We start from the raw sequence: 22,596 nt of genomic DNA, 5'->3' as shown, positions 1-22,596 counted from the left end.
GTAAGATGCAAATCTTACAGTCTGAGTCTTTTTCAATAAAAAAACCAAACAGAGTTCAGGAACGAGACTTTTTTAAAACAATGAAGGAAACAAAGCAAAGGATAACACAAGGAAGGATGTGGACATAAATGAGGCTCCTGTTTGGGGCCTGAAAGATTAATTTAACATATGTTCATACACCAGTGGGGGTTGTTTTTATTATTATTTATCAATTTCAACGAGTTTAAAAAAAAAAAGAAGACATTTGTGGTGTTTCTTTTCAGATATGTGCAAAAAATATGTGGCTATAATATTAGAATGATCGAATTATTGAATTAAATGTTTCTCTCCTCCATTAAAAGACTAAATTTAATGATAAAGTAAGTCAACGATGTTTTAGCCAAATTACTACTCAACACTTAATTTGAAAGTCCAAACAAGTCAAGAGAACATCAGATGTTCAGCTGCTTCTGTTTCTACTTTACACCAAACACATTCACAATCATTACAAATGCTGTTTAACTCGTTCAAATCAACTTCTTTGATAAATTTCAGTGTTTTAAAGTGATTTTTTTAATTTTTGCTTTATTTTCTTAAAACAGTTTTTTAATTCCAGCAGCTCGCGCGCGCTCTGGTTCGGTTTTGGACCAAGCGGGCACCCGTAGAGGGGAGGCAAGCGTCGCCCTAGCAACGGACGAGGCTAACGGGCTAGCATCGCGATTGTGTCAAACCGATCTGAATCATCAGCGCGTCATTTATCGATTCATTGATCAAACTCAGCTGTCATGGCCGCGAGCGACCCGTCCGTGTTTCTGCTGACGGTGAACGGTCAAATCGAGGGGGCGAATGTGAGTGCTGTGCTGTTGATTAGCCTAGCCTAGCCTAGCCTAGCAGCTATCCATAGTTAGCATTAGCAAGGCATGTTTGTTTTAATCTGAGTCGTGTGTCTCTTTGTGCGCATTCATCTCGGTGTTTGTTGTCGTGTCTCAGTTTCCAGAGTTCGACAACCTCTACTGCAAATACTGTTTCGTCTACGGACACGACTGGGCCCCGATCTCAGTGAGTAGCTGAGGGAAATACTTGTGTGTGTTTGTTGTACAACAGTGAGATCATTGATGCACTAACCTTCAAAACCAAGACTTATTACATTGTGAGTCGTGTAGCTGTTGCTTCCTTGAATCTGTGGAGTGACTTTGTAAATGCAATGTGTTGACGTTCATTCACTAAATACAATCTTCAGATGATTCCATTATGAAAATGGGTGATGGTTGCAGAAGTCGTAAAATACTATACATACTTTTTTACATTATTACTCTAATCTTCGATATGTTTAATCCTGTTGTCCAGTTTTCTTTTTCTTCTACTTAGTGTTTATGCACCTGACACCAAAGCTAATTCCTTGTGTTGAAAACCTATTTGGCATTAAATCAGATTTCCCCCCAGCACACTGCAGTATGTAGTTATAATTGACAGTTAATTATTAATATTATTAATGTTAAGTTTACTAAACTTTTGGTCGAGTGCTTTAAACCTCGATGTGAGCGTGTGAGCTCGTCAGGTTTTAACTTTGTCACCATTACAAAATGATTACAGAACAATTAACTTGGCTTTAATGTGGATCTCCCTTTAACTCTGTTCAGGGGCTAATTTTATTACAACGTTGCTGAGAATGTTTTAAAGTAGCAGTAACCGCTGCAGTAAAATATGATTATTAAGTGTAATTGTTCCATTAAGAGAATCCTCATTAAATCTGATGTAAAATAAACCATTTGATATTCCCAGAGGGTTAAATAAATACTTTTTTTAATAATGTCCAGATCATGTACAGCATTTCACGTGCATGCAGCCTCAATTAAAAAAGAACTTATAGAAAAAGAAGGTTATCTATCATCCAAGTGTTTGTGTGTCTGTTTCTGTCTACAGGGGCTGGAGGAAGGCATCACTCAGATAACCTGTAAAGGCAGTCAGGCCTCACATAGATTAATATGGAACTTTCCACTGGAAACGACTTTTAAGAGCACGAACCCATCAGGATGTAAGCAGCACTCACGTACAAACTGCACATAACGAGTTGGTAGCTGTTGTCATTACTAAGGATTTGGGTACAACTGAGTATTCATTTGGGAGTTCCTTTTGATTTTACAGGGCCTCAGCTGGTGGTGAGTGTGTATGGTCCAGATGTGTTTGGCAACGACGTCGTCCGGGGCTACGGAGCAACACACATCCCTTTCACCTCCGGACAGTCAGTCTCACCTCCACAAATTTCTTCTTCTTCTTTTATAATAATGATTAACCAAAGCCTTGTTTTTAATAGTGACCGTGCACATTGCTTATTTTTGTTATTCCTTCCCAGACATACAAGGACCGTCCCTATGTTTGTTCCCGAGCCCACATGGAGACTTCAGAAATTCACAAGGTGAGACGTGTGGATGGCTGTTCAGCTTTCTCTCTCCATCTCAGCAGCTGTGTCGACTGAGCTGAAGCTGAAGAGCATTATCAAATATTTAGTGTGTGTCAGTCCCAACAAGGACAAAGTCTCAGGCCTGTTGTGAGAGAATACCCCACATCGCTGTAATGCCTCCCAGCTGCTGTTGTCAACGCATAGAAACACACACACACTCAAAGATACTTGCTGTTCCAGAGGTGCACATCTGCATTTGCAATTTAAGCTGCAACATTGGTAGCAAAGTGTGTTTTTCCACTTGATCTGGGAATGTGTGTGTATGCTCTTTAACTACTGCACTCTCTGTGAGTCGTAAACACAAGAACATTAACACTCACACCAGAGAGGGAAGTGATTCAGAAGAGCAAGAGCATTTTATCTTATGATTGGAATCTTTAGGACAATATTTATATTCATGAAAATTTGTTGTTGAAAAAACAGATAGGAAATATCAGGGATTAATCCACTATTTTAATCTGTGTGTAATCTGAAAGTGATTTAATGGAGATTGAAATGGTTTTTTGTTTCCTGTCTCGTTTAGCTGGCTGTTGGGAAGGCGGCCGGAGTACACAGACCCAAAAGTTGTGGCTCAGGGCGAAGGCAGAGAAGGTTTGTTGAATTATTTATATTTGTGGACAGTAACAGTTCTCAGCCTGTCGATACAGAAACACATGTAAGTAGAGGGTTTACTTTAAGCTTATCTGGACCAGTGTAACAAAATTACCTCAACTGAAAAAGACTGATGGCTTTTCTTTTTATATTATTTCATACATGAAGTTCCTTTAATCACAACATGCATTTCTGTGTTGTAGTGACACGGGTTCGATCCCAAGGCTTCGTCACCGTCTCCTTTCACATCATGACTAAAGACATGAAGAAACTGGGTTATGACACGGGGCCATCGAGTCTTGAGAACAAACGGCCAGATGCATCTGCCTGGTCGACAGAAGAACAAACCTACAGAGTGTAACAACACAAGACTTTGAGAACTTTGTTCATTTTGGGCCCTCAAGGATGCTTGGTCCTCCACGAACACAACAACACAACCCCCACTGTCTCCGTTTGTAAAGTGCAACGCCACAGTCACCTCAGTGACAAGAATACAAGAGGTGAAAGAAACACAATCACACTAATGTTTTCTAGTAAAATGATAGTGGATACAATTTTATTTGATAATTTTCAAATTTAGGCTGTTTCCAAATATTTGCATGTTTTACTGTGTTTTTTACTTTTTTAAATAAATGTTGATTAACAACTTAAGTTGTTTTCAGTCATTCTCAACCTGAAGATTTCAGCTTCCAAATCATGTTTGCACATTTGTTTTAAATAAAGAATCAGACATGGACACTGGTGTTACAGAGCTGAAGTGATACACATTTTATTTTGAACCAATGCAGCTACAGTTGTCATCATCCAACAGGGTGCGGTCTGCTGCGTTCATTTGTTTAGATGCCGTTAAAATATCACGGTGACTTTTCCTACAAAACCCATTACACAGAATAATAAGGTATACAGGAGAACAGTATGTTACAATAGTACAAATGATAAATTATATTATACAGTTATAATGCCAACGGGTTGAGCACGTATCCAATAAAAAAAAAAAGCAGCCTGCTCCCAGTACTATGAGAAGAGTAAATAGACAGACGTGGAAAAGAAAGGAGGCTGTTTATGCATACAAAGACAGTTCATAGGGTCAGTTAGTCCTCTTGATAAAAGCATAGTGAATACATAGTAACACACAGAGGAGCTCGCTACACACAGGCCACATTTTCACTGCACCGTGAAGTCGTAACTGTGAAACTGCTGCCAGGGATCGAGAAAGAAAAACATAAAGTCAGTGTCATGATAGTTTGGGAGTGCTGAATCTGATCTAGACGGAAACAGGTTTGTTTTGTTATTTTCCCACCGATGCATCGTTAAAACAATCTTCGACACAATCAGCCGGAGTAAAAGTTAAAAGGTCAGGCCGCAGTGAAAAGGCCAGTGACAGAGTGACGTGTCCTGGCTGGAGTCCATCACAGTCGCATTTCAATAAACAGACTTTTATTAGCAAATCAGATTTTGCTTAACTCATCATAGTTCGGTCATCCTTATCTTTTTTTTCTTACTTTTTCCAGCTCCAATTTTTTGCATATATTTTGTTAAGATTTAAAAACGTCTGCTGGTCTGCAAGTTAAGTGTCACATCCATTCATTCAGGACCCCAAGCATAAAAATCACCACAGCCCTCAGCATCAAAAATCATACACACGGTTGGAGCTGCCCCTCCTTTTGCCTGAGAGAAATGAAGGTCTGCCTCTAGTGGAAATACCAAGGGTCCTGGTGTAGCTATCAAATCACAGCAGACCAGGAGAGGGCGCCAACCCACACAAAGAAAATAAAACACCTCATCCACAGTAACATTGGCAGTGAAGAACTGAAGAGAGTACAGTGACCTAAAGGGAAGACGGGTCTATACACCACGCGCAATTCATCATTTTTAGCTGTTCATCAACCCACTTTTCCCGACCAATAGACACAGAGATGCTTCGTTTGCCGTCAGTAAATGTGCCGATACGCAGCAAACAGTAACTCTCTCTGAAAATAGGGGGAAGCTCTGAAAATATAAAAAAAACAACAACAATGGAGTCTCTGATATCATGAGCTCCCTAAACAGAAAAACACACATGTCAGTGAAGTGTGACCCTACTGTTCAAACTACAACGTCCTTGGAAATCACAGTCGCTATGACTTTGGTAACAGTTGTGCTTCTAAGAGAAGAGAATTACAAAGCCTACCCATAGGGTGAGAAAAAAAACTAGAATGACAACAGAAGAGAATGAAGATGATACATGGCTTAGCTAGTCCACAGCTCCACAACTCAGAAAGGCTTGGCTATGAATTTACATCTAGTGAGTAAATAACATAAAAAATAAAAAAAATGCTTGTTTACGAGACACGCCTCGTTGTGTGAACTGCAGGATTCCCTGGCTATGAATACACCCATCCTGGAGCAACCCCACGTGTGAGTGTGTGTGTTGTTGTGTGTGTGTGCGTCTGTGTGTGCACCAGATAATGTTCTTTTAGATAGATTAGCCACAGTAAATCCACTCAGGGGTAAACTGTCTTCACAATGCTGACTGGGTGACGCACCCTTTGAACCCAGAGATTTCTTTGCAACCCCTGTTGATATATGGTCGCGCACACACACACGTGACATATGCTAGCACACACGTTACATATGCTAGCACACACACAAACACACACACTTAAGGCTGCAAATATCTACATTAGCTTTTGTTTTGATTCTTTAGTGACCAATGAAAAAACCTGCTTATTAAAGTACACTTGGAAGCTAAACGTTTCTCATGCAACCCATCTCTTCCCTTTGACCCTAGAAACAAACTAAAACAGGGAAAAAGTGTCCCACTGCATGTTCACACAGTAAAATACTGAAGCCATCACAGTTCATGTCATTTTCTCTAAACACACACTGGGTAGTGACACTTAATTTACCGTGTGGCTGTTAGTATCTGAGCGTTAACGCTGCGAAAGGTCACACACGTACATACACAAATTTGCATTTACACATCTTTTCATCTCTTTTTGATGAGTGTTTGTTGTTAATCCGGTGACTCCTGGAGGTCAAAGTTTATGCGGAAGGTCAGGAAAAATGTCCAAGGTGACGGGAAGTGACCAGACGAGAGTTGAGACTGAGTGGTACCGAGAGTCGAGGCAGTGTGTGTGTGTGTTGTCGTCGTTGTGTCTGTCGCCATGGGGTGAGCCTCCCTCCCTAAGCTAAGGTGTAATGGTGAGCCCAACAGTCGCAGAAAATAAAAAGCAAAAAATTGTGCAAAATCCCTGCTTAGTAACACACACACACACACACACACACACACACACACACACACACACACACACACACACACACACACACACACACACACACACACACACACACACACACACACACACACACACACACACAGAGAGAGAGTATAAACACATCTGACCATCTCTCATCCTTACTCCAGTGTGCAAGTAAAACCCACTGGAATATACACAGTGTAAAAGTACTGAGATGTGTGCAGACACACACAGACACACACAGACACACACACAGACACACACCAGCTGACAGGGCTTATAAAAGATTAGCTTTAGTGAAGAGATAAGATCCTGGCATTAGTACAGTTATTCTCTCCTGTCACTCCACCACAGAAGAGGAGAAGTCCTAAGGGAAGAAGTGAGGGACAGGAAGCAGGTAAGAGAGAGGAGGACAGGGATGAGAGACTGGGCCCTGACGTGCCTCTGTGGAAATAAACTGTAAACACCACTGCTACTCTGTAAGTCTGTAGACAGAAGCAAACTCTTTGTGGTCACCAACATCGTCGTCAGATCAGCATGGAACACACATGACTAGGCAGCTTTTAGCACAGAGACAAAGAAACAGGAGAAAGGAGTGTGGTAAGTTAGGAGGAGGCCAGGACTACGACCCTCGGTAGGAGTTGGTTATAAAGGGATAAATGGGATATAAGACATCTCCTTGTTCATTTTGAAGCTTCTTAAGGAGCCAAAGTGGAAAAGAGAGAGGGAGGAGAGAGGGGTAACTCTGGGGCAAATCGTCCCCCCAGTCACCCCCCTCACAAAAGGAAGGGGTTGGTGGTTCCTGTGGGCTGCACCCCGGCCTGGGGGGGCATGCTCATCAGGGGCTGGGCCATGGACATGGAGGCTGGGATCCCAGCGCTCATCCCCATACCTCCGACAGCGCTGACCCCCATTCCGGGCATCGCACGCCCCATGGGAGCCATCCCTGCCACAGGGACCATGGTGATTGGCTGGGTAGCCATGGACTCGGGCATGGCGGCGAAGCCCGAGGGCATGGGGCTGACCCGCATCTGGTTGAGGGTGGGGGGAGCTGGCTGGCTTACTTGGAAGGGGTTTGCATGGGCGGCTGCTGCTGCCACTGCTGGAGCAGAGCCACCTGGAGAACGGTGGGTAAGAGACAAAGGAAGAGAGGAAATCTTAGTGAGTTCATGGTCTGTAATCTAATGGGTAAACCTTAGTGTGTTCACTTCTTTAACAAATCATTGTGAACATTCTTGGCCTGTGCACAAAGTTTTATACTTAGTTTCATTTGAACATCTCTAAATTGCAGATGATATATATTCTTCTAAAGTGCTACACATTTTAGATTTTAAGAAGAACAGTGTGACATTGTCTTTTCTTCTCCCACCTGTTGAAGCCAAGAACGGGTTGACGACTGGCGGGGGCTGGGCTGGTTTGGTCACCAGGGAGTCCAGATTCACCAGGGCTGCGTTGGGACCCAGGAAGGACTCCGGAGTCTTCCTGGTTGGGTTTGTGGTGATAGATGTGGGCAGTGGGTCGAAGAGGTCCAGACTGCTGCTGCTGGCCAGACTGGCTTGGGAAAGAATAGAGGAGGTTATCCCCCCATCACCTGCAGAACAGAAAGCATGAAGAAGTGAGTCTTACAAAGGGTGAACCATCATCAAACTTATTTTCAACTGGTGTACTTCACAATACCTACATGATGTAGAAATGGTGTGGGTATGTTAAAAGGATGTGTACATCTGCAATTGTGATCAGCCATACCGAGTTAAATGTACAATATTCAACTTTGGCCACTAGGGGTCTCTCAATCAAACCAATGACTAAAGACCTAATTTGATGATACCCTGAAGCAGCGTAGGATCATGGGAGTTGTTGTTTTCAGCATCATTGGCATAGAAATCTACCAGACGAAACTGCCCCATTGTTGAAAACATTTTATAAGTACAGATGTCGACAAAATATCCAACATCTAGTTGTTTAGACATTTTAATGAATTGTTACATATCTTTCTAAGGGCGAATATATAATATGGAATATATATTCTTATAGTCAAACCTTCAGACTCCACAAAACCTCTAGCTACTAACCCTCTGCAAACATTAATATATGCACTTTACCATGAGAAAATGTTGAGTTGGTACAATACTCATTATAATAAAATGAGCAGAAGGTGCTATTATTAGAGGACAGCAGAGGCAGACAGCCGGGCTGTTCAGAGTTTGTTTTCTCTCTTGCAGCAGAGACTTTATTAAAGCACACACACGCACACACAAGGAAATGTCAAAGATGGAAACTGTCTCCTCAGAACAGGAAGTGATATGTAACAGAGCCGAAAAAAGGGCTCATGATAAAATCAGCCCAGTGTGAATTGATGGCCCATAAATCCTGTGGATTTCAGCCAGAGCTGATTCAAATGTTATCATTTCAACAGCTCGTTCTGGCTGCTTCCTTAACATCACCGAAGCTCTTGTCCTCTACACACATATGGTGACAAGGTGAGCTAAAGTTTCAACAGACGCGTTTTCCTTCCTGGAAAAAGTTAGTGAAGTTCTGTGTTTGCATTCTTTCTCACCTTGTCCTTGACTGTATCAGAGGTGTTTGTGTTGAGTAAGAGCACAAGTCTGACACCAATGTCACCCTCCCACACCCAGAGACTTCCAAACCACATGAGAAAAACACCCAAGACGTGGCGTGAAGTGTATTTGAAAGACGTTCCATTGACTGAATGGCCCAGGTCTAATGTATGCAGCAATAAACAGATAAAAGCTGCATAGATTACACCACAGTGATCTGGGACCAGAGCAGAGCAACTCCTGTTCCACCACTCATCATGTTTACATTATGCAGTGGACAATTATCAACCATTAGAGAAAGACTCCAGTGGTTTTAACAATGTTTTTGCTCGGGTCTGGTTACATTTACATACAAAAGACAAGACGTGTGTGTCTGTCTGTGTCCGGCAGCAGAGTTGATTCTGCAGACATCAGATCGAGACAGACTGTCATTAGAGAGACGAAGACAAGGGTGAGTACCAGTGGGGACAGAGGAGGAGGAGCGCAGGCTGTCAAACTCTGAGAAGTCCTCTTTGGACGTACCATTGGATGAATTGAACAGGTCGAAGCTACCTGAAAGAGGACAGACAGCAGACACACACACAGACAGATGGAGACAGACGTATGAATGAGTATGGATATTTTGGTGCACTAACAGACAAATGAGCACAGTAAGCATGCAGACATTAGACATCATTCCCAGATAAACTAACTCAAATGTTAACCTCTGTGGTGGAGGTACAGTTGTGGCTGTGAATTTTGCAAGTGCCATACCAACTGATGGCTGTAGAAAAAACTGGATGGTCACCTGTGTTGGATGTCTTGGGGCGGGCGGCTGCAGAGCCCCAGGGGTCAGAGGCAGGGGTGGAGTTTGCCCACGGATCGTTGCTCTTCATGGGTGGGACAGAAGGAGGCACACCCCACGGGTCAACTGGGGCTGCTGGCTTAGGGGCAGACCCTGTGGGGGCGGGTGAAGAGTTTAAGAGGTGTGGGGGAGTAGCATTGAGTATCAAAAACATCAGGTAACATTAGAGAGACGGGAAGGAGGGGTAAAAGACGAGAGGAGGATGTGAAAGAGACACAAGACTTTCCTCTAGCCCCCCTCCCCCCCATGCAACAATGCCACTGAGCCAGTGCAGCAGCATTCCTATTAAACAAAGAGTCACAGTGCTTGGAGCTGCAGGTGGAGAGCAGAGACGACTCACACACACATAATACTGACTCTTCACACAACTCACTCTCAACGACTGTCAGTGTGAAGATATTGTGTTACATATTAATTTCCAGTGAGAGTGTGTATACCATAGGGCTGCCAGGGGTCTGCTGATGCAGTGGCAGCTCCGGCTTTAGCTCCAGCTCCCCAGGGATCGGCACTGGCACCAGCCTCTGGGACATCCATCAGATCCATTAAAGATGACTGTGGCTAGAAAGAGACAGTGAAAGAGGGTAAGAAATTTTAGGAGACATGAAATGAAAAGGAACGAAGGATGCAAACAAAAGAGGAAAAAGAAGAATGCGATAAATAAAAACATACTAAGGGAATAGATGAGGGGAAAAAAGATCAGTAAGGACCACAGCACAAACACAGTTCACACACTAGCGTTGGTCAAGCAGCCCTGTGTGCCAGTCGGTCGGCTATTCGTGCAGAATAATGACGAGTAAACTCTGCAGTCTGCTGCCAGTTAGTGGCTTCAATACTGCTTCTGAAGGAACATACAGGGTCAGGCAGAAGAAGGAGTTTGGAAGAGACAATACTATTAAAGAAGCATGGCAACAAAAATGGAATAATTCAGCCACTCTAGTCTCCACGTTTGTGTATTTTACCTCTTTCTTCTTTTTGGGCAGTTTTGCTGAACCTGGACCTTCTTTCTTGCTCTCCTCTAAGGCCATCTGTAATCTCAAGTCATCCCCTCTGCGAATGCGATCCTCCTAAACAACCAGAGTGCTGTTAGCAAGAACAGTATGTGCACAACCTCTCCCAGTTTTTCTTAAAAATATAAATGAGGCTTTCTATGGCACACTGCATGAGATTTCCAGAATTTTCTGTTGATCCAAATTAACTTATTAACTGGTGGCCCTGTACATTCTGTTTACAAGGAAGTTGGATGGGGAAGGAGCAACAGTTTTTTTCAAATCAGGCAACTTGGTTTAAGTTGCTTATTTGCAAACATGATTATTCAGCTGGTTCAAATGCACTGCTGTAATCATAGCGTTCAGTATTTGTCTGACTCTAGAAATGTGGAAATTTCACTTGTCTTTTTCATTTTGACAAGCCTTTGTACAGCCTGTGATGAAATGAATGATAAATGACTCGGTTTCCCAGCAAAAATGACCCAGCACAGGCAAAGTAAATATATATATTAAATATTCTAATAGGTGGTTTCTACATATGCAAATATCAATCAGAGCCACTCAATATTGAAAAGATAATGACAAGACTGGGTTCTTGCTATGTCATGTTAGCACACTTGTGTGTGTGTGTGTGTGCGTGCACACGTGTACCTGCTCTGCAGCCTCTCTGCTCATAGCGAGAGCTAGTTGCAGCTGTAGCTCCTCCTCTCCACTGGTCTGGGGTCGGGCCTGCTCCAGCTCTGAGCCCGCATTGGGGGACGTGGCTGACAAACACATTCAGAACATAATGTTAACATCAATGCCACATGGGCCTCCATCACATACTGTAAAAGTATGTAGACTACAAAAGCAGTTTGATCCATAGAAGACAGTGACGTTGAATATAATGTGTTGTGCTATTCAGATTGAACAGACCTTTTCTTCTTGACTTCAATTAAAATAAACATGGTCTATTAATTTTTCTCTGCTCCAAATAGCAACACAGATCAGATGTGTTGCTATTTGGTGTGTGTGTGTGTTTGCTACACACCAAACACCCACCCACACCCACACATCCCATGATGACCTTGCACATAACATCATATCATTTTGAATGCAGATGGCTGCGGAAAGATAAAGGCCTTAGTGCCAAAACAAAACTTAAATACTGACAAAAATGACACAGGGAAACTGGTGATTTGTTTCTGTATCTGACACATTGAACTTTGACTAACATCCTCTTTCCTGTCGAAAGGTCTTTAAGAAGTAGACGTCTTTAGGACTAAATGAATTTGCAACATTGAATGTTTCCATGAGGGGAAATGGTACACATAGTGTGTGTGTGTGTGGTTAGATGTATTTGCATGACGTAGATCATTCTAACATATATTGAGGTGGTTGGGCTTTGAAAAGACAGATGCTGGAAACTACCAAGGGAACTGGCTGTCATCAAAACAGATTGACAACTAGCTTGTTTCATCTTCTGCAAACTATCCAAGGCACATAATATATATGAAAAGCTGCAGGAGAAGCTCACCACAGGCTTAAACCAGCACAAAAGACAACCAACTTTCATCCTCAGACCTGGGTCCTCATCTCATCTCCTCCCTCTGGACTGTATGTCTCCGGGGAAAGTGACCAGAAGTACCAGGGGTAAAGGTGTGTTTGGTTAGCTGGTTGGACTTCAGCCATGGACTCAACATAAGCATGATGCCTGCCTTAAATAGACAGTGGCCGCAGCTGTACCAGGTCTACACAGAGATGATGTATATACCCTGCATGTTGTGCTGGGATTATAGTTACATATCCCATTCAAACAAGGTAGAAGTGCTTAGCAAGCAACATGATGTGTTCTGTGCAACAGGTGGTAAATGTCTGAAGGATGCATTTAGTTGTTCCATCAGAGGGAAAACCTTCCCGAGAGCCAAATACAACAACAAACCAAAAGAGTTTCAAAAGCAGTTTGTACTCACTGAGCCCAAAGACAGACTAAACTGGCACACAATAACAAACAGAGCAACACTTAGAAAGACAAATAAACACAACTCAAAGCCAACTACAACACCAGCCTCGTACCCATCACGGTGGGAAAGGACCAAAAATGGATAGTCACAACATCTCTCTCTGCTCAGAGAAAAATGTATAAAGCCGCATTTTCTGAATAATTCTTTCTACAGTCTCCTCCGGTCTCTGTCCTCTACTGTGTGATTCAGTCTGAACACAGAGTTTTGGGGAAAGAGAAAAGAGATGATGACTACTAGTGTCATCGGCAGCAGATTTATGTGATGATAATAGTGTGCAGGCTTTTTATCCCAGGGTGTCAACCACTAACTACCTCATATTTGCAGACACTCTGTCTCTTGTCTCTCTATGAGGAATTAGGTGGCAGATAAAAAACTGGTGAGAGAGCCTGTTTCTCAGAGGAGTTGGACTGTCTCACATTTGTTTTATACATTTTTCAAAGCTTTGTGGGAAACTTCAGGAGGTCGACTGAGCGCTGGCCAGGAGAACCACAGAAGGATGAATGATACTAAAATAAATAAATGTCCTGTGTTTACAAGTGGTGTTCAACTGAGAAACGCTGGAAGCTTGACTCAGATTAGACCACACCTGCACATTCGTGTAGATACACAGTCAGGTCCAGGTTTGGTTCGGATGCGGAGGTTGAATGTGATATCTACTTGATTTAAATAAAAACTTTTAAACCAATGTTAAACTTGTGTAACTGGGTAGTATGAAAATGTTTATTTATATAAAAAAGTATGATATAGGTGTTTAATAAAGAATGCAGTAAGCTAAAGAAAACATTAACTTACTTAGTATTAATGTGATTTTAGTGGAAGATAAGGGAAATGTTAGATCTTTTCAGGCACTTTGCAGACCTGGTGAAATGTTAGGCCAACACCAACAGTCACACTTGCATGGCCACTCATTCACACCCTGTCTGGACAACAATACTCGGAAAATTCAACTGGAATCCCAAAAATCCCACCTGGCAACGCCCACAGCTGCCTCCCAGCCGCGCTCCTATTGGCCAATCACTACTTCAGTTTTCTTAACTGATGATTCAGCTGCTGGAGCTTCCACCTCTGAGCCACACACTCAAACAAGAGGTGCATTTCAGAATGAAAGCAAAATGAAAGATGAACACGCGTAGTTAGGATTTTTTGGAGTTGCGCGTCAGGCTACGGTGTAGGGGTACGGCCGCGACGCAGAAGCATAAACTAGGCGAAACATGGAAGATTCCCACTGAGAACACACACACACACACACAGCTGTGAACAAAGGACCGGGGGTCAGAAGGTGACAGGAAAAGAGGCCATGGTTCATTCTCTCATTTCAACTTCTCCATTCTCACCCTCTCAGCATTATCCCATTTCCTGAATGTGAATTCTGTTTCTTTTCAAATCTATCCCTCTCTCATTTCCATCTTTCTTTCAATCCATTCAAACTTCGCTTTTTTGTCAGGCTTCCATTAACTCACTCGCTGTTGAGGTAAGTAGAAGAACTGAAGGCATTTGTAGGAACTGAGCCTATACGTTGTTATATTATATATATATATATATATATATATATATATATATATATATATATATATATATATATATATATATATATATAAAAAGTGAACACACTTCAGTTAGACTGCCCAAGCCTGTATACTGGTTTCCAACATGTTGTATCTAAATATCTTTACCTGTCTGTGTGCTGTCTGCTTTAAATACCTGCTGCACTGTCTGTCACTGCGCCAACACACTCTCTGTGGGGGACTGAGTTTAACTTTTTCAGCAGTCATGCTGTCGGTGCATGTATTTGTTTGTGGGTGTGTTTGAGGATCCAGTTCACTTCATACGAGCCCAAGTCAGCTGTGCACACAACAGGAAGTGCAAGTTCGGTGGTTAGGTTTTGTTGTGAATATTAATGAACCAGGTGAAATTTCAGCAGTAGAACTCCTAATTCAGCAGAGAAACACTAAGATTCCTCTTTCATGCGGGGGATAGAGGTTGGGGTTGAACTCTGCTTCCTCTTCTCTCTCTGTCTGTGTGTGTGAGAGACAGAGATCTAAGGAATGCAGCCCTACTGTGGACTGCAACCCAGAGACAGAACAGGGGGAGGGGCCGGTTTCAGGATGTAGGCCAAAGTTACACCAAGTGGGACACAATAATCATGAATAATGGAGTATACTGTTTAAAATCATTGCAGTATATACAAGCCAATACTCACAGCCATGGTAGGAGGCAGGTGAGCCCTCTGACCTGCCGTACTCTTCACTGTAAGAAGTGGAGAGGTTGGGCTGAGACGAGCCTCGGCCAAAACCCATCTGACTACTCCCTGTGGACACCTGGGCCATACGCTCTTTGGTCTTCAAAGCCTGAGACCTACCAGGGCCAAAAGAAAAACATAACAGCATATAACACAACATGTTCACTCAAAAATCAAGATTCTTATTATCGTTGGACAAGCATCCAAAAGAACAAAATAAGCAAGAGGTTCAAAAGACTTTGCTGAGTTTCACATTCTGATCTGAGATCAGCAGAGCAGGGTACAGAAGCAAGGTGAATAAATTCCTTTGCATTCTAAAATGGAATTGCAAAGTCACCGTCTGAAGAGGAAAGTCTGTTACTGTGATAGCCCCTCATGCAGTAGAATCAGGTATGACTTAATTTCAGAGCTAAGCAAAACATCATATAACACATTAGACGGGAGGACCGGATAGTGTGTCAACATTGGTGCAGGACTTGACCGACACGCTACCTATTCTTTTTTAATGAGGTGATATTGTACATTGTGAAACTGCATTGTGGTTGTGTTGCGTTGCGCTCTGCTGCTCAAGCAGCGTAGAAACGCTTTAAACAAATACTCAGGCACAGACACTAGCCAATCAAATTACATGAAATACTGTCTGTCAAATGATCAAAATAAGCCTAGAAAGAGGCAGTAGACAGCTGATGAATCTGCTGTGTGTTTATATCAGCTAGCCTGACAGCTAGCATGACATACAAATGTGTACAGAGTGATTGCGCCATCACCAAGCAAAAGGCACACCCAACCCAAGCATGTGAGTCCTGTGTAATGCTCAATCACAAAATTACTCCACCTACATATTAACACAAGTGGACTACTACTAAGATCTTAATCTGTTTGTTCAAATTTGACTGATAAAAGTTTTTACCTTTCTCCTTTGAGGCGGTCCTCGTCTTTGAGTAGGACCACCAGCTGCTTGCTCTTCTCTCTGACATTGATGCCCTGGTCTTTGCCGTCCCTGTCAATGTACTGGAAGTCCTTCAGAGTCTGGATGGCAAAGATGTTCTCTTTGCATTGCAGCGCCACTCGCTCCGAGCCCGTCTTTATCAGGTAGTCGAGCAGGGTGAGCGCCTTGTAGACGTGGCGCCAGTTCTTGCCGTGGTCGTTGAGCCGTTTCCAGATCATGCTCATGATCTCGCTGAAGGCTACCACGTTGTAGGTAAGGTCTGCGATCTCGGACATGAGAGAAGACGATGGGCCCCAGGGGTCGTTGGAAGTGGCCTCTCTCACTTTCTTCTCTGCATCAGAGTAGTTGTTCACCATGTTCTTCATCTGCCGGCGGATGGTGGAGCTTGGCATGGTGGCGGCGGAGGTGGGACAGACAGGGGGAAAAATGTACACTCTCACACAGGAGAGGAGATAGAATTAGGTGACGGGCTGCTAACACACAAACACTCAGGATGTGAATTGGCGTGCCTGTGTTGTGTATCCGTGTGTCTCTGTCCTATATCCCAGCACGGCAGAGGAGTGTTTATGTGTAAATCTTCTTGTCTACAGGTGTGTTTGTTTACGAGGCTCTTCCAGGCCAGTGCAGTGTTCCTGAGTCCTCCAGAACAACGTCTGTTAAAACCATCTCCATCCATACAGTGCTGGCTGTACACATGACCACGCCATCACCTGGGACAAACACACAAACAGCAGGTTAGTTACATTACCTCCAAACTAACACAGTATGTACCGAAACACTAGGAACACTTCCTCATTCAAAACTGTTTCTTACCGCTTGGTATTTCTTTTAGACTATTCCATGCTTCCCTCTGAAAATAAAATATTAAATCTACTTTTAGAAAAAAAAAATGAATCTTTTATATAATACTTCAAAATGTAAGATGGTTAAAAGATGTTTGGTTGTCAGACACGGGTCAAATACTGACAGTGTAATTCAAATGAAGATGACTGATGTTTTGTGTTCACAGAAACAGCTGTAGTGTCTTCCTTTTTGAAACTAGGCAAAACAACGTGTTCGATACTTTCCGAGGTAATTTCCGTGCAGTCACAGACCGCCTGCCTCCTTCATATTATAACAAGGCCGGGGTGGTGTGAATTGTGTTCCCTCTTTTGTAATCTCACATGAGTTTACAGTAACTTGACTCAATTCCAAATTACAAGGTAGAGTGTTGAAAATGAATAGCGTCAGCCGGGTCTGTGTGGTCATGCTATTCCTGCTCGGAAAGCCTCAGGTGCTGAAGTAGCTCACTGGGTGGGCTTGAAGGATAAGAAGTGGCTGCACAGAAAACACAAGGCAGTCAAGAGCAAACACAATATAATTTGGGACCATTCAAAGAACCTTTGTGATGACAAAGCACATCATAAAAATCAGAAATGCACAATTTGAAGACCTATATAATTAGTGTCTTACTTGATAATGTCTCACTCTATTACTTTAACGAAAATAATGAGCCATACTGAGCCTTTATCTATGCATCAGTTTTAACATTTAGTGGACTGTTTGAGAGACATCAGAGCAATGAGTGAGTAAAAATGTGTTTCCACCCTTTGGTGGGTGGTAGAGGAGATTTCCAGTCTGGTGATGACGAGGAGTGACTAATGACTGTCCTGTTTCTAACAGATCAGAAGCCCAGCTACTAATCACTTCCTGGCTGACACACACACACACACACACACACACACACACACACACACACACACACACACACACACACACACACACACACACACACACACACACACACACACACACACACACACACACACACACACACACACACACACACACACACACACACAGTTTTGAAAGTGTGTGGAGCCTAACATGTCTAAGTTCCATATACAAAAACACTTAAGCATGTAAAAGTAACTTGCGCAACACAAAGGCATATATTTTTTTCTTTCATATTTCTCCTGTTTACCCAGTTGTCTCCTTGTATTAATGTGATATGGGCCTCTTAGAAATACAAATCAAGGGACCTCTACAGGGGTATGAGGTGTGGGTGGGTGTGTGGGAGGGGGGGTGGGGGGTACTGTAAATTGTAAAATTGGGAAAAATGTGAGCATTGTTTAGTATCTCTTTTATGTCTTCAATTTGTATCGCTGATGCTCAATAAACAGACTTATTAAAAAAAAGAAATACAAATCAATGTCACCAAAATACAATATGATGTGATACAGTTTGGGCTTTGCTGCAAACGTGCTACTGCAGGATCTCCTTGGCTCGATCATTTAGTAAGATTAGTCCACAGGCTGATCTACTTTATCCACAGCAAATCTGTTGAGCGCACACACACACACACACACATCGCCCACCGCTGTCATGCACCATATCAGCAGATTAATCGAAATTCCCACAGCAAACTTACCTAATCTCATTTGAACTGTTGTTCAGTGATAAACATCAGCTTGAGTTTTCTGAGATCTGTCAGAGCCCGCTGCTTTTCTATCAGGGGAGACCAATGCTGACTTGTCCTATTCAGTCACCTGATCTCTGCACCGAGCGTGCACCAACATGCCTTTAAACCGAGTACTTTCGTAAACAGAAGAATGTTCAAAGTCATTGGCTGCCTGTGTGGTTAAATAAATGTGTTTAATATAACAGGACTTTCTGAATTTCTAAAGTAGCCTGGATTTTCGTGCATATGTATGCATCTGTTTCAGGGAGCTTCCTGCCTAGCAATGCCATGGAAGGACAGCTGGGGGTGACGAGGGTGAGGAAACGAGGAGGAGGAGTGTGTGTGTGTGTGTGTGTGTGTGTGTGTGTGTGTTTGGGAGAGGGTAAGAAAACAACTTGGCACATCCCGTAAATTCACTTAACGCCAGTGAAATGTGATTCCTGTGGAGCACCCCCCCCCTCTAAACGTTCCCTCGTCACCCTTCTCCTCACCCTGCATCTGAATGAATACAGCTCAGACCTAATGACACATCTGCTGTTATAATCACCTATTCACCCAAGGCAGACAGGAAGAAGAGAGGAGAGTCTGTCTTGTCCATTCCACCCCCCCCTCGCACCCCGGAACAACCTCCACTAGAAGACACTGCCGGCCCGCCTTCCTTCAGTCCTGCTTTGTTTAGATTGCACAAGCCTCAAGATCCAGAAGAGATGCCACATACAATTTATGTTTGTGTGTATGTACAAGTACATATTAACCTGTCGATGTGGATTCATTATGGATGAGCCCATCATCCACACCTGCCATCTGCCGCCACCCTTACTTTCCTTCCCTCTTTCTACTTGACTGTACAGCTGTATCTGACACAATCCACAGTTTGAGGAACTTTGAGAAGGGGTTGTGAAATCAATTTTGTAATCAGTGAAATCTCAAACCTTGTGGCTGCGATATAATACAACAGATTTGTCTACTTGTATATGTTGTGAAACAGACTGCCTCTTGTCAATCTTGGATTTAAATTGGATTACATTTAACATAATGGATTTGCTCTGTACCCTCTTCACCTCCCCAAAGCAAACCTCCACCAAAGCCCAACAGTCCTCGAAGTCAATAACCTGAAGTAAATAGCACTCACTTATAGAAATAAGTGAAAATGTCAAAAAAATGTCCTGTCCTATCTCTAAACGTTTAAAGAAAAGTAATTGTTTTTTTCTTGAGCCGTTCTGCATCCTTTCACCTTTTTTTGTGAAAATCTGTATACTTCTGTTTTTGTGTAATCTTGCTTAAAACCACATCAACCAACACACAAACGGAACGGGGTAATAAACTCTTTGAAGTCGGTCAAAACTGACAGTGCACTGCAACAGACCACACATGCATCTGTTGTTCCCAAAGAGGCTTAATTAAAAGTCATGCAGGGTTTTTCGGATGAGGACAACCAGTGAACATGACCTTGTAAATAGATGTTATAGCAAAACATTAACCACACCACCTCCACAGGGAACTAGGGGAACACAGGGGTAAACAGTTGAACATGTAAAGACAGACATATGAGATACTTCTGAACTAGCTGATAAGAGTTTTAGCAGATCTAACTCATGTGGAAGGGCAGAAAAACATACTGCGATGTCAGTTGATATCATGTTTACATTTTCAAAGAAAAATGAGATGGAGACATTGACGTCTGCAAAAAAATGAGACAAATGAACTTAGTTTGAAAGTTATCGCTTTGCAGCAGACGAGATGTAGCAGGGACTGAAAAAAACTTGTGGAGAAGCAAATATTGAGATAGATAGTCCATCAAGAAGGAAGTGAACATGAATTGTCTGATGCAGGTACACACTACACAGATCGTTTATCTTTTGTGTTTACATGTGGCTGTCTTGGCAAAACCTAGGTTGATTGTAATTAGCATTAAGGTTTGAGAGGCAGTACTCTGAGAACAGGTCTACCTTGCTTGGCCCACACAGCGAGAGTAAAGCTGATCTGGAGATAGACGGCTTCAACAAACAGGCGCGTGTGTTGTGACTGTGTGTGACAGAGTATACTTTCGGTTAAGAAACCTGGGGATGAGTCTGCCAAAGTGTGACACCAAGTGGCCCAGCCGGTTTTTAAACTATCCATTTACTTATTTTCATGTAAATTCAGGTTCATTCACAGGCAACTTGCAGCCACATTTAATCCTCTACTATTCAAGGATTAAGCACATACAGGCCAAACTAAGAATCAATTAAAGTCTAACCCACGGATGACCAATCCACTAGGGCATGTTCCAAAAGTGACTTTAGATATACGTGCGGTGTGATGAGCAGTGATCTTGAAGCAATGAGGAAAAGACAGAAGGGGATGCCACCTTCTTATCTGCATGCCACAGCGCCTTTTGTCCTCCCAGGCCGGATGAGGTGGTTATCAAAGCATCCATTTCCTTATTTTCAGGTAAATTCAGGTTGATCCACAAGCAGTCAAGAATAGTCAACTATTCAACGATTAAGCACGTACGTGCCAAACTCAGAATCAAATCAAGTCTGACCCACAGATCATCAATCCAGTTCCCCATGTTCCAGAGGAGACTTTAAGTGTGTGTGCAGTGGTATGAGCGACGAGGAAAAGACAGGAGGGGATGCCACCTTCTGATCTGCATGTCACCCCGCCCTTTGTCCCCCCCAGGCCGGCCGAGAGAGACAAAGCCAAGTCAGGGACGGGAGGAGGACGGTGATGATGCATCTGTCACCCACTGTGACTGACTGATCATCCTGACAATAGACAAAGCCCTGCCCCTATCTCAAGCCACGTTTAAACGAGCCAAGTGGAGCTGTGACAAAAAAAAAACAAAACCAAAATGTAAACCTCCACAATAGACCATAAACTGAATAAACTCTGCCTCTGTTCATTATCGCTCTGCAAACAAACCAGCAGCGTTAGCCGATTGGAAGCGGAGCGTGTAAACAGACAGCGCCCACACCGAGAAGAATGTCCAAGTTGTACCTGGAGGACTCGCAGCAACGTGGTTTAACCTTCTCGGTATCAGGGCTGAGAATGGGGGCAGAACATGTGTTTATTATCAACACACACACACAAAAATCACGCCTCTCTTTAAGCAAACACACAAACACGCAAATCACGGCGTTTCCCTGAACTGATGTCACTGATAGCACACGAGCTAACGTAGCTTTAGCTAATACAAATGCCCCGTGCTTGATAAACTGTCTCAGCCGCATTTCAAACCACACTCGTCAAATGACCGGTTTGACTTGTAAATAAAAACTCCGTGTGTGTCGTTAAGCAGAGGAGCACAGTCGCTTTAATAACTACATCGCGTGGAGCAGCTAGCTCTCAGCTGTTGCTGCTAACGCTAGCGAGTTGTGAGCAAACTTGCGTCAACTGCCGTCAAGTATCTGTTGTTAGCTAGCAAAATACGCTAGCAGGACGATGTTAACTTGCGTTGATTCTGCGCAAAAAAAGTGTCAAACCAGACTTTAGTATTATTTCAGCTGCGTGTTCTCGTCCACTGGGGGTTTGCCACTGAGGTGAACATTAGCCCCGGGCAGATACACCCGCTGACTCGGGCTAATTCCTGACAAAACTTGGCTTTGGGGAAAAAAAAAGTTGGCGAAGCTAGCGCTGGGGGGGGGGTTAGCCTTCCAAAGCCACCGCAGGAGTCCGGCTTCAATCACATCTGTGGATCGCTCGGTGTAGTGACAGTTTATCGGTTCTACAGCCGCTTCTGTACCTGGATACACAACGGGATCCGACCGGCTCCCGAATCTACTTTCAACGCCGAGATAGCCATGTAGCATGCTAGGCTAGTTAGCTAGCCAAGACGGGTGCTCGGTGGAGACATCACCAGAGAAAACTGGATTACAGGACATACTCTGGAGAAGAAGGGGGAAAAAAACCCACAAACAACTCGATCGTCTTGAAACCCCCACGAAAAACTCACCGTGTCTTCTGTCAGCTTCTGCTTTCAGTCCCGGGATTTAAACCCATACAACAGCGACGCCGAATCCGAGGAGGTGAAAGAAAAAAAGGGGGGGAGATCACTTCTTTTTCGGCGTCCTAAGAGCTTGTTGCGCCTCCGCCTTAGCTGTGTGTTGCTAATGCTAAGCCAGCTAAAGCCAGGCTACACGTATCTCCTCCTCCAGAACATGGCGGGCACAGTGGGAGGAGGAGGGGGGAGGCTGGGAAGGGTGTGACCCCGGGCGGCTCGGAGTGACTTGTCCCGGGGCGCATGGAACCTTCCTCTCCCCAGCTGAACTGTTTAAAAATGATGACGACCCTCCACAAGTAGTCCCACACGCACCAGGCCTGCT

General features: G+C 43.4%; 2 protein-coding genes and 1 long non-coding RNA gene across 7 annotated transcripts; 2 read left to right on the top strand and 1 right to left on the bottom strand.

The window, feature by feature from the left end:
- The first annotated feature begins 619 nt into the window (after positions 1–619).
- Positions 620–6,406, top strand: b9d1 (B9 protein domain 1). The gene is made up of 7 exons (XM_020103006.2): positions 620–827; positions 970–1,038; positions 1,903–2,014; positions 2,125–2,221; positions 2,333–2,395; positions 2,964–3,031; positions 3,235–6,406. The coding sequence occupies exons 1-7, from the start codon at positions 765–767 to the stop codon at positions 3,390–3,392; spliced, it is 630 nt and encodes a 209-aa protein (XP_019958565.1). The 5' UTR covers positions 620–764; the 3' UTR covers positions 3,393–6,406.
- On the bottom strand, positions 3,776–22,365 carry epn2 (epsin 2). Of its 5 annotated transcripts, none has more exons than XM_069525413.1 (10): positions 22,227–22,365; positions 15,811–16,559; positions 14,862–15,016; positions 11,310–11,422; positions 10,632–10,736; positions 10,110–10,230; positions 9,616–9,765; positions 9,288–9,458; positions 7,640–7,861; positions 3,776–7,387 (listed from the first exon to the last, which is right to left on the bottom strand). In XM_069525413.1, the coding sequence occupies exons 2-10, from the start codon at positions 16,239–16,241 to the stop codon at positions 7,047–7,049; spliced, it is 1,809 nt and encodes a 602-aa protein (XP_069381514.1). In that variant the 5' UTR covers positions 16,242–16,559; positions 22,227–22,365; the 3' UTR covers positions 3,776–7,046. The 5 variants fall into 5 exon arrangements, with proteins under 5 accessions (XP_069381514.1, XP_069381515.1, XP_069381516.1 ...); XM_069525414.1 differs by having other exon boundaries at positions 9,351–9,458; XM_069525415.1 differs by having other exon boundaries at positions 9,288–9,380.
- On the top strand, positions 16,444–18,661 carry LOC138407828 (uncharacterized). Its single transcript, XR_011241144.1, has 2 exons — positions 16,444–16,583; positions 18,555–18,661. It is a non-coding gene; the product is annotated as an uncharacterized lncRNA (long non-coding RNA).
- Positions 22,366–22,596: the final 231 nt, after the last annotated feature.

The sequence above is a fragment of the Paralichthys olivaceus genome, chromosome 5 (assembly GCF_024713975.1).
Source record: "Paralichthys olivaceus isolate ysfri-2021 chromosome 5, ASM2471397v2, whole genome shotgun sequence".
Lineage (NCBI taxonomy): Eukaryota > Metazoa > Chordata > Actinopteri > Pleuronectiformes > Paralichthyidae > Paralichthys > Paralichthys olivaceus.
Note: the sequence above shows the minus strand (reverse complement) of the source record. Positions and strands in the feature narration are given on the sequence as shown.

What these genes read in the sequence shown, in the direction of transcription:
- b9d1 (XM_020103006.2), top strand. Translation starts at nt 765, where the DNA reads ATGGCCGCGAGCGACCCGTCCGTGTTTCTGCTGACGGTGAACGGTCAA. An exon ending in GTCAAATCGAGGGGGCGAAT is followed by an intron (nt 828 to 969) that starts GTGAGTGCTGTG and finishes GTCGTGTCTCAG; the next exon opens with TTTCCAGAGTTCGACAACCT. An exon ending in TCAGGGCGAAGGCAGAGAAG is followed by an intron (nt 3,032 to 3,234) that starts GTTTGTTGAATT and finishes TCTGTGTTGTAG; the next exon opens with TGACACGGGTTCGATCCCAA.
- epn2 (XM_069525413.1), bottom strand. Translation starts at nt 16,241, where the DNA reads ATGCCAAGCTCCACCATCCGCCGGCAGATGAAGAACATGGTGAACAAC. An exon ending in ACCTGCCTCCTACCATGGCT is followed by an intron (nt 11,423 to 14,861) that starts GTGAGTATTGGC and finishes TGTGTTTGTCAG; the next exon opens with CCACGTCCCCCAATGCGGGC. An exon ending in CTCCTCCTCTGTCCCCACTG is followed by an intron (nt 7,862 to 9,287) that starts GTACTCACCCTT and finishes TCTGTTCTGCAG; the next exon opens with GTGATGGGGGGATAACCTCC.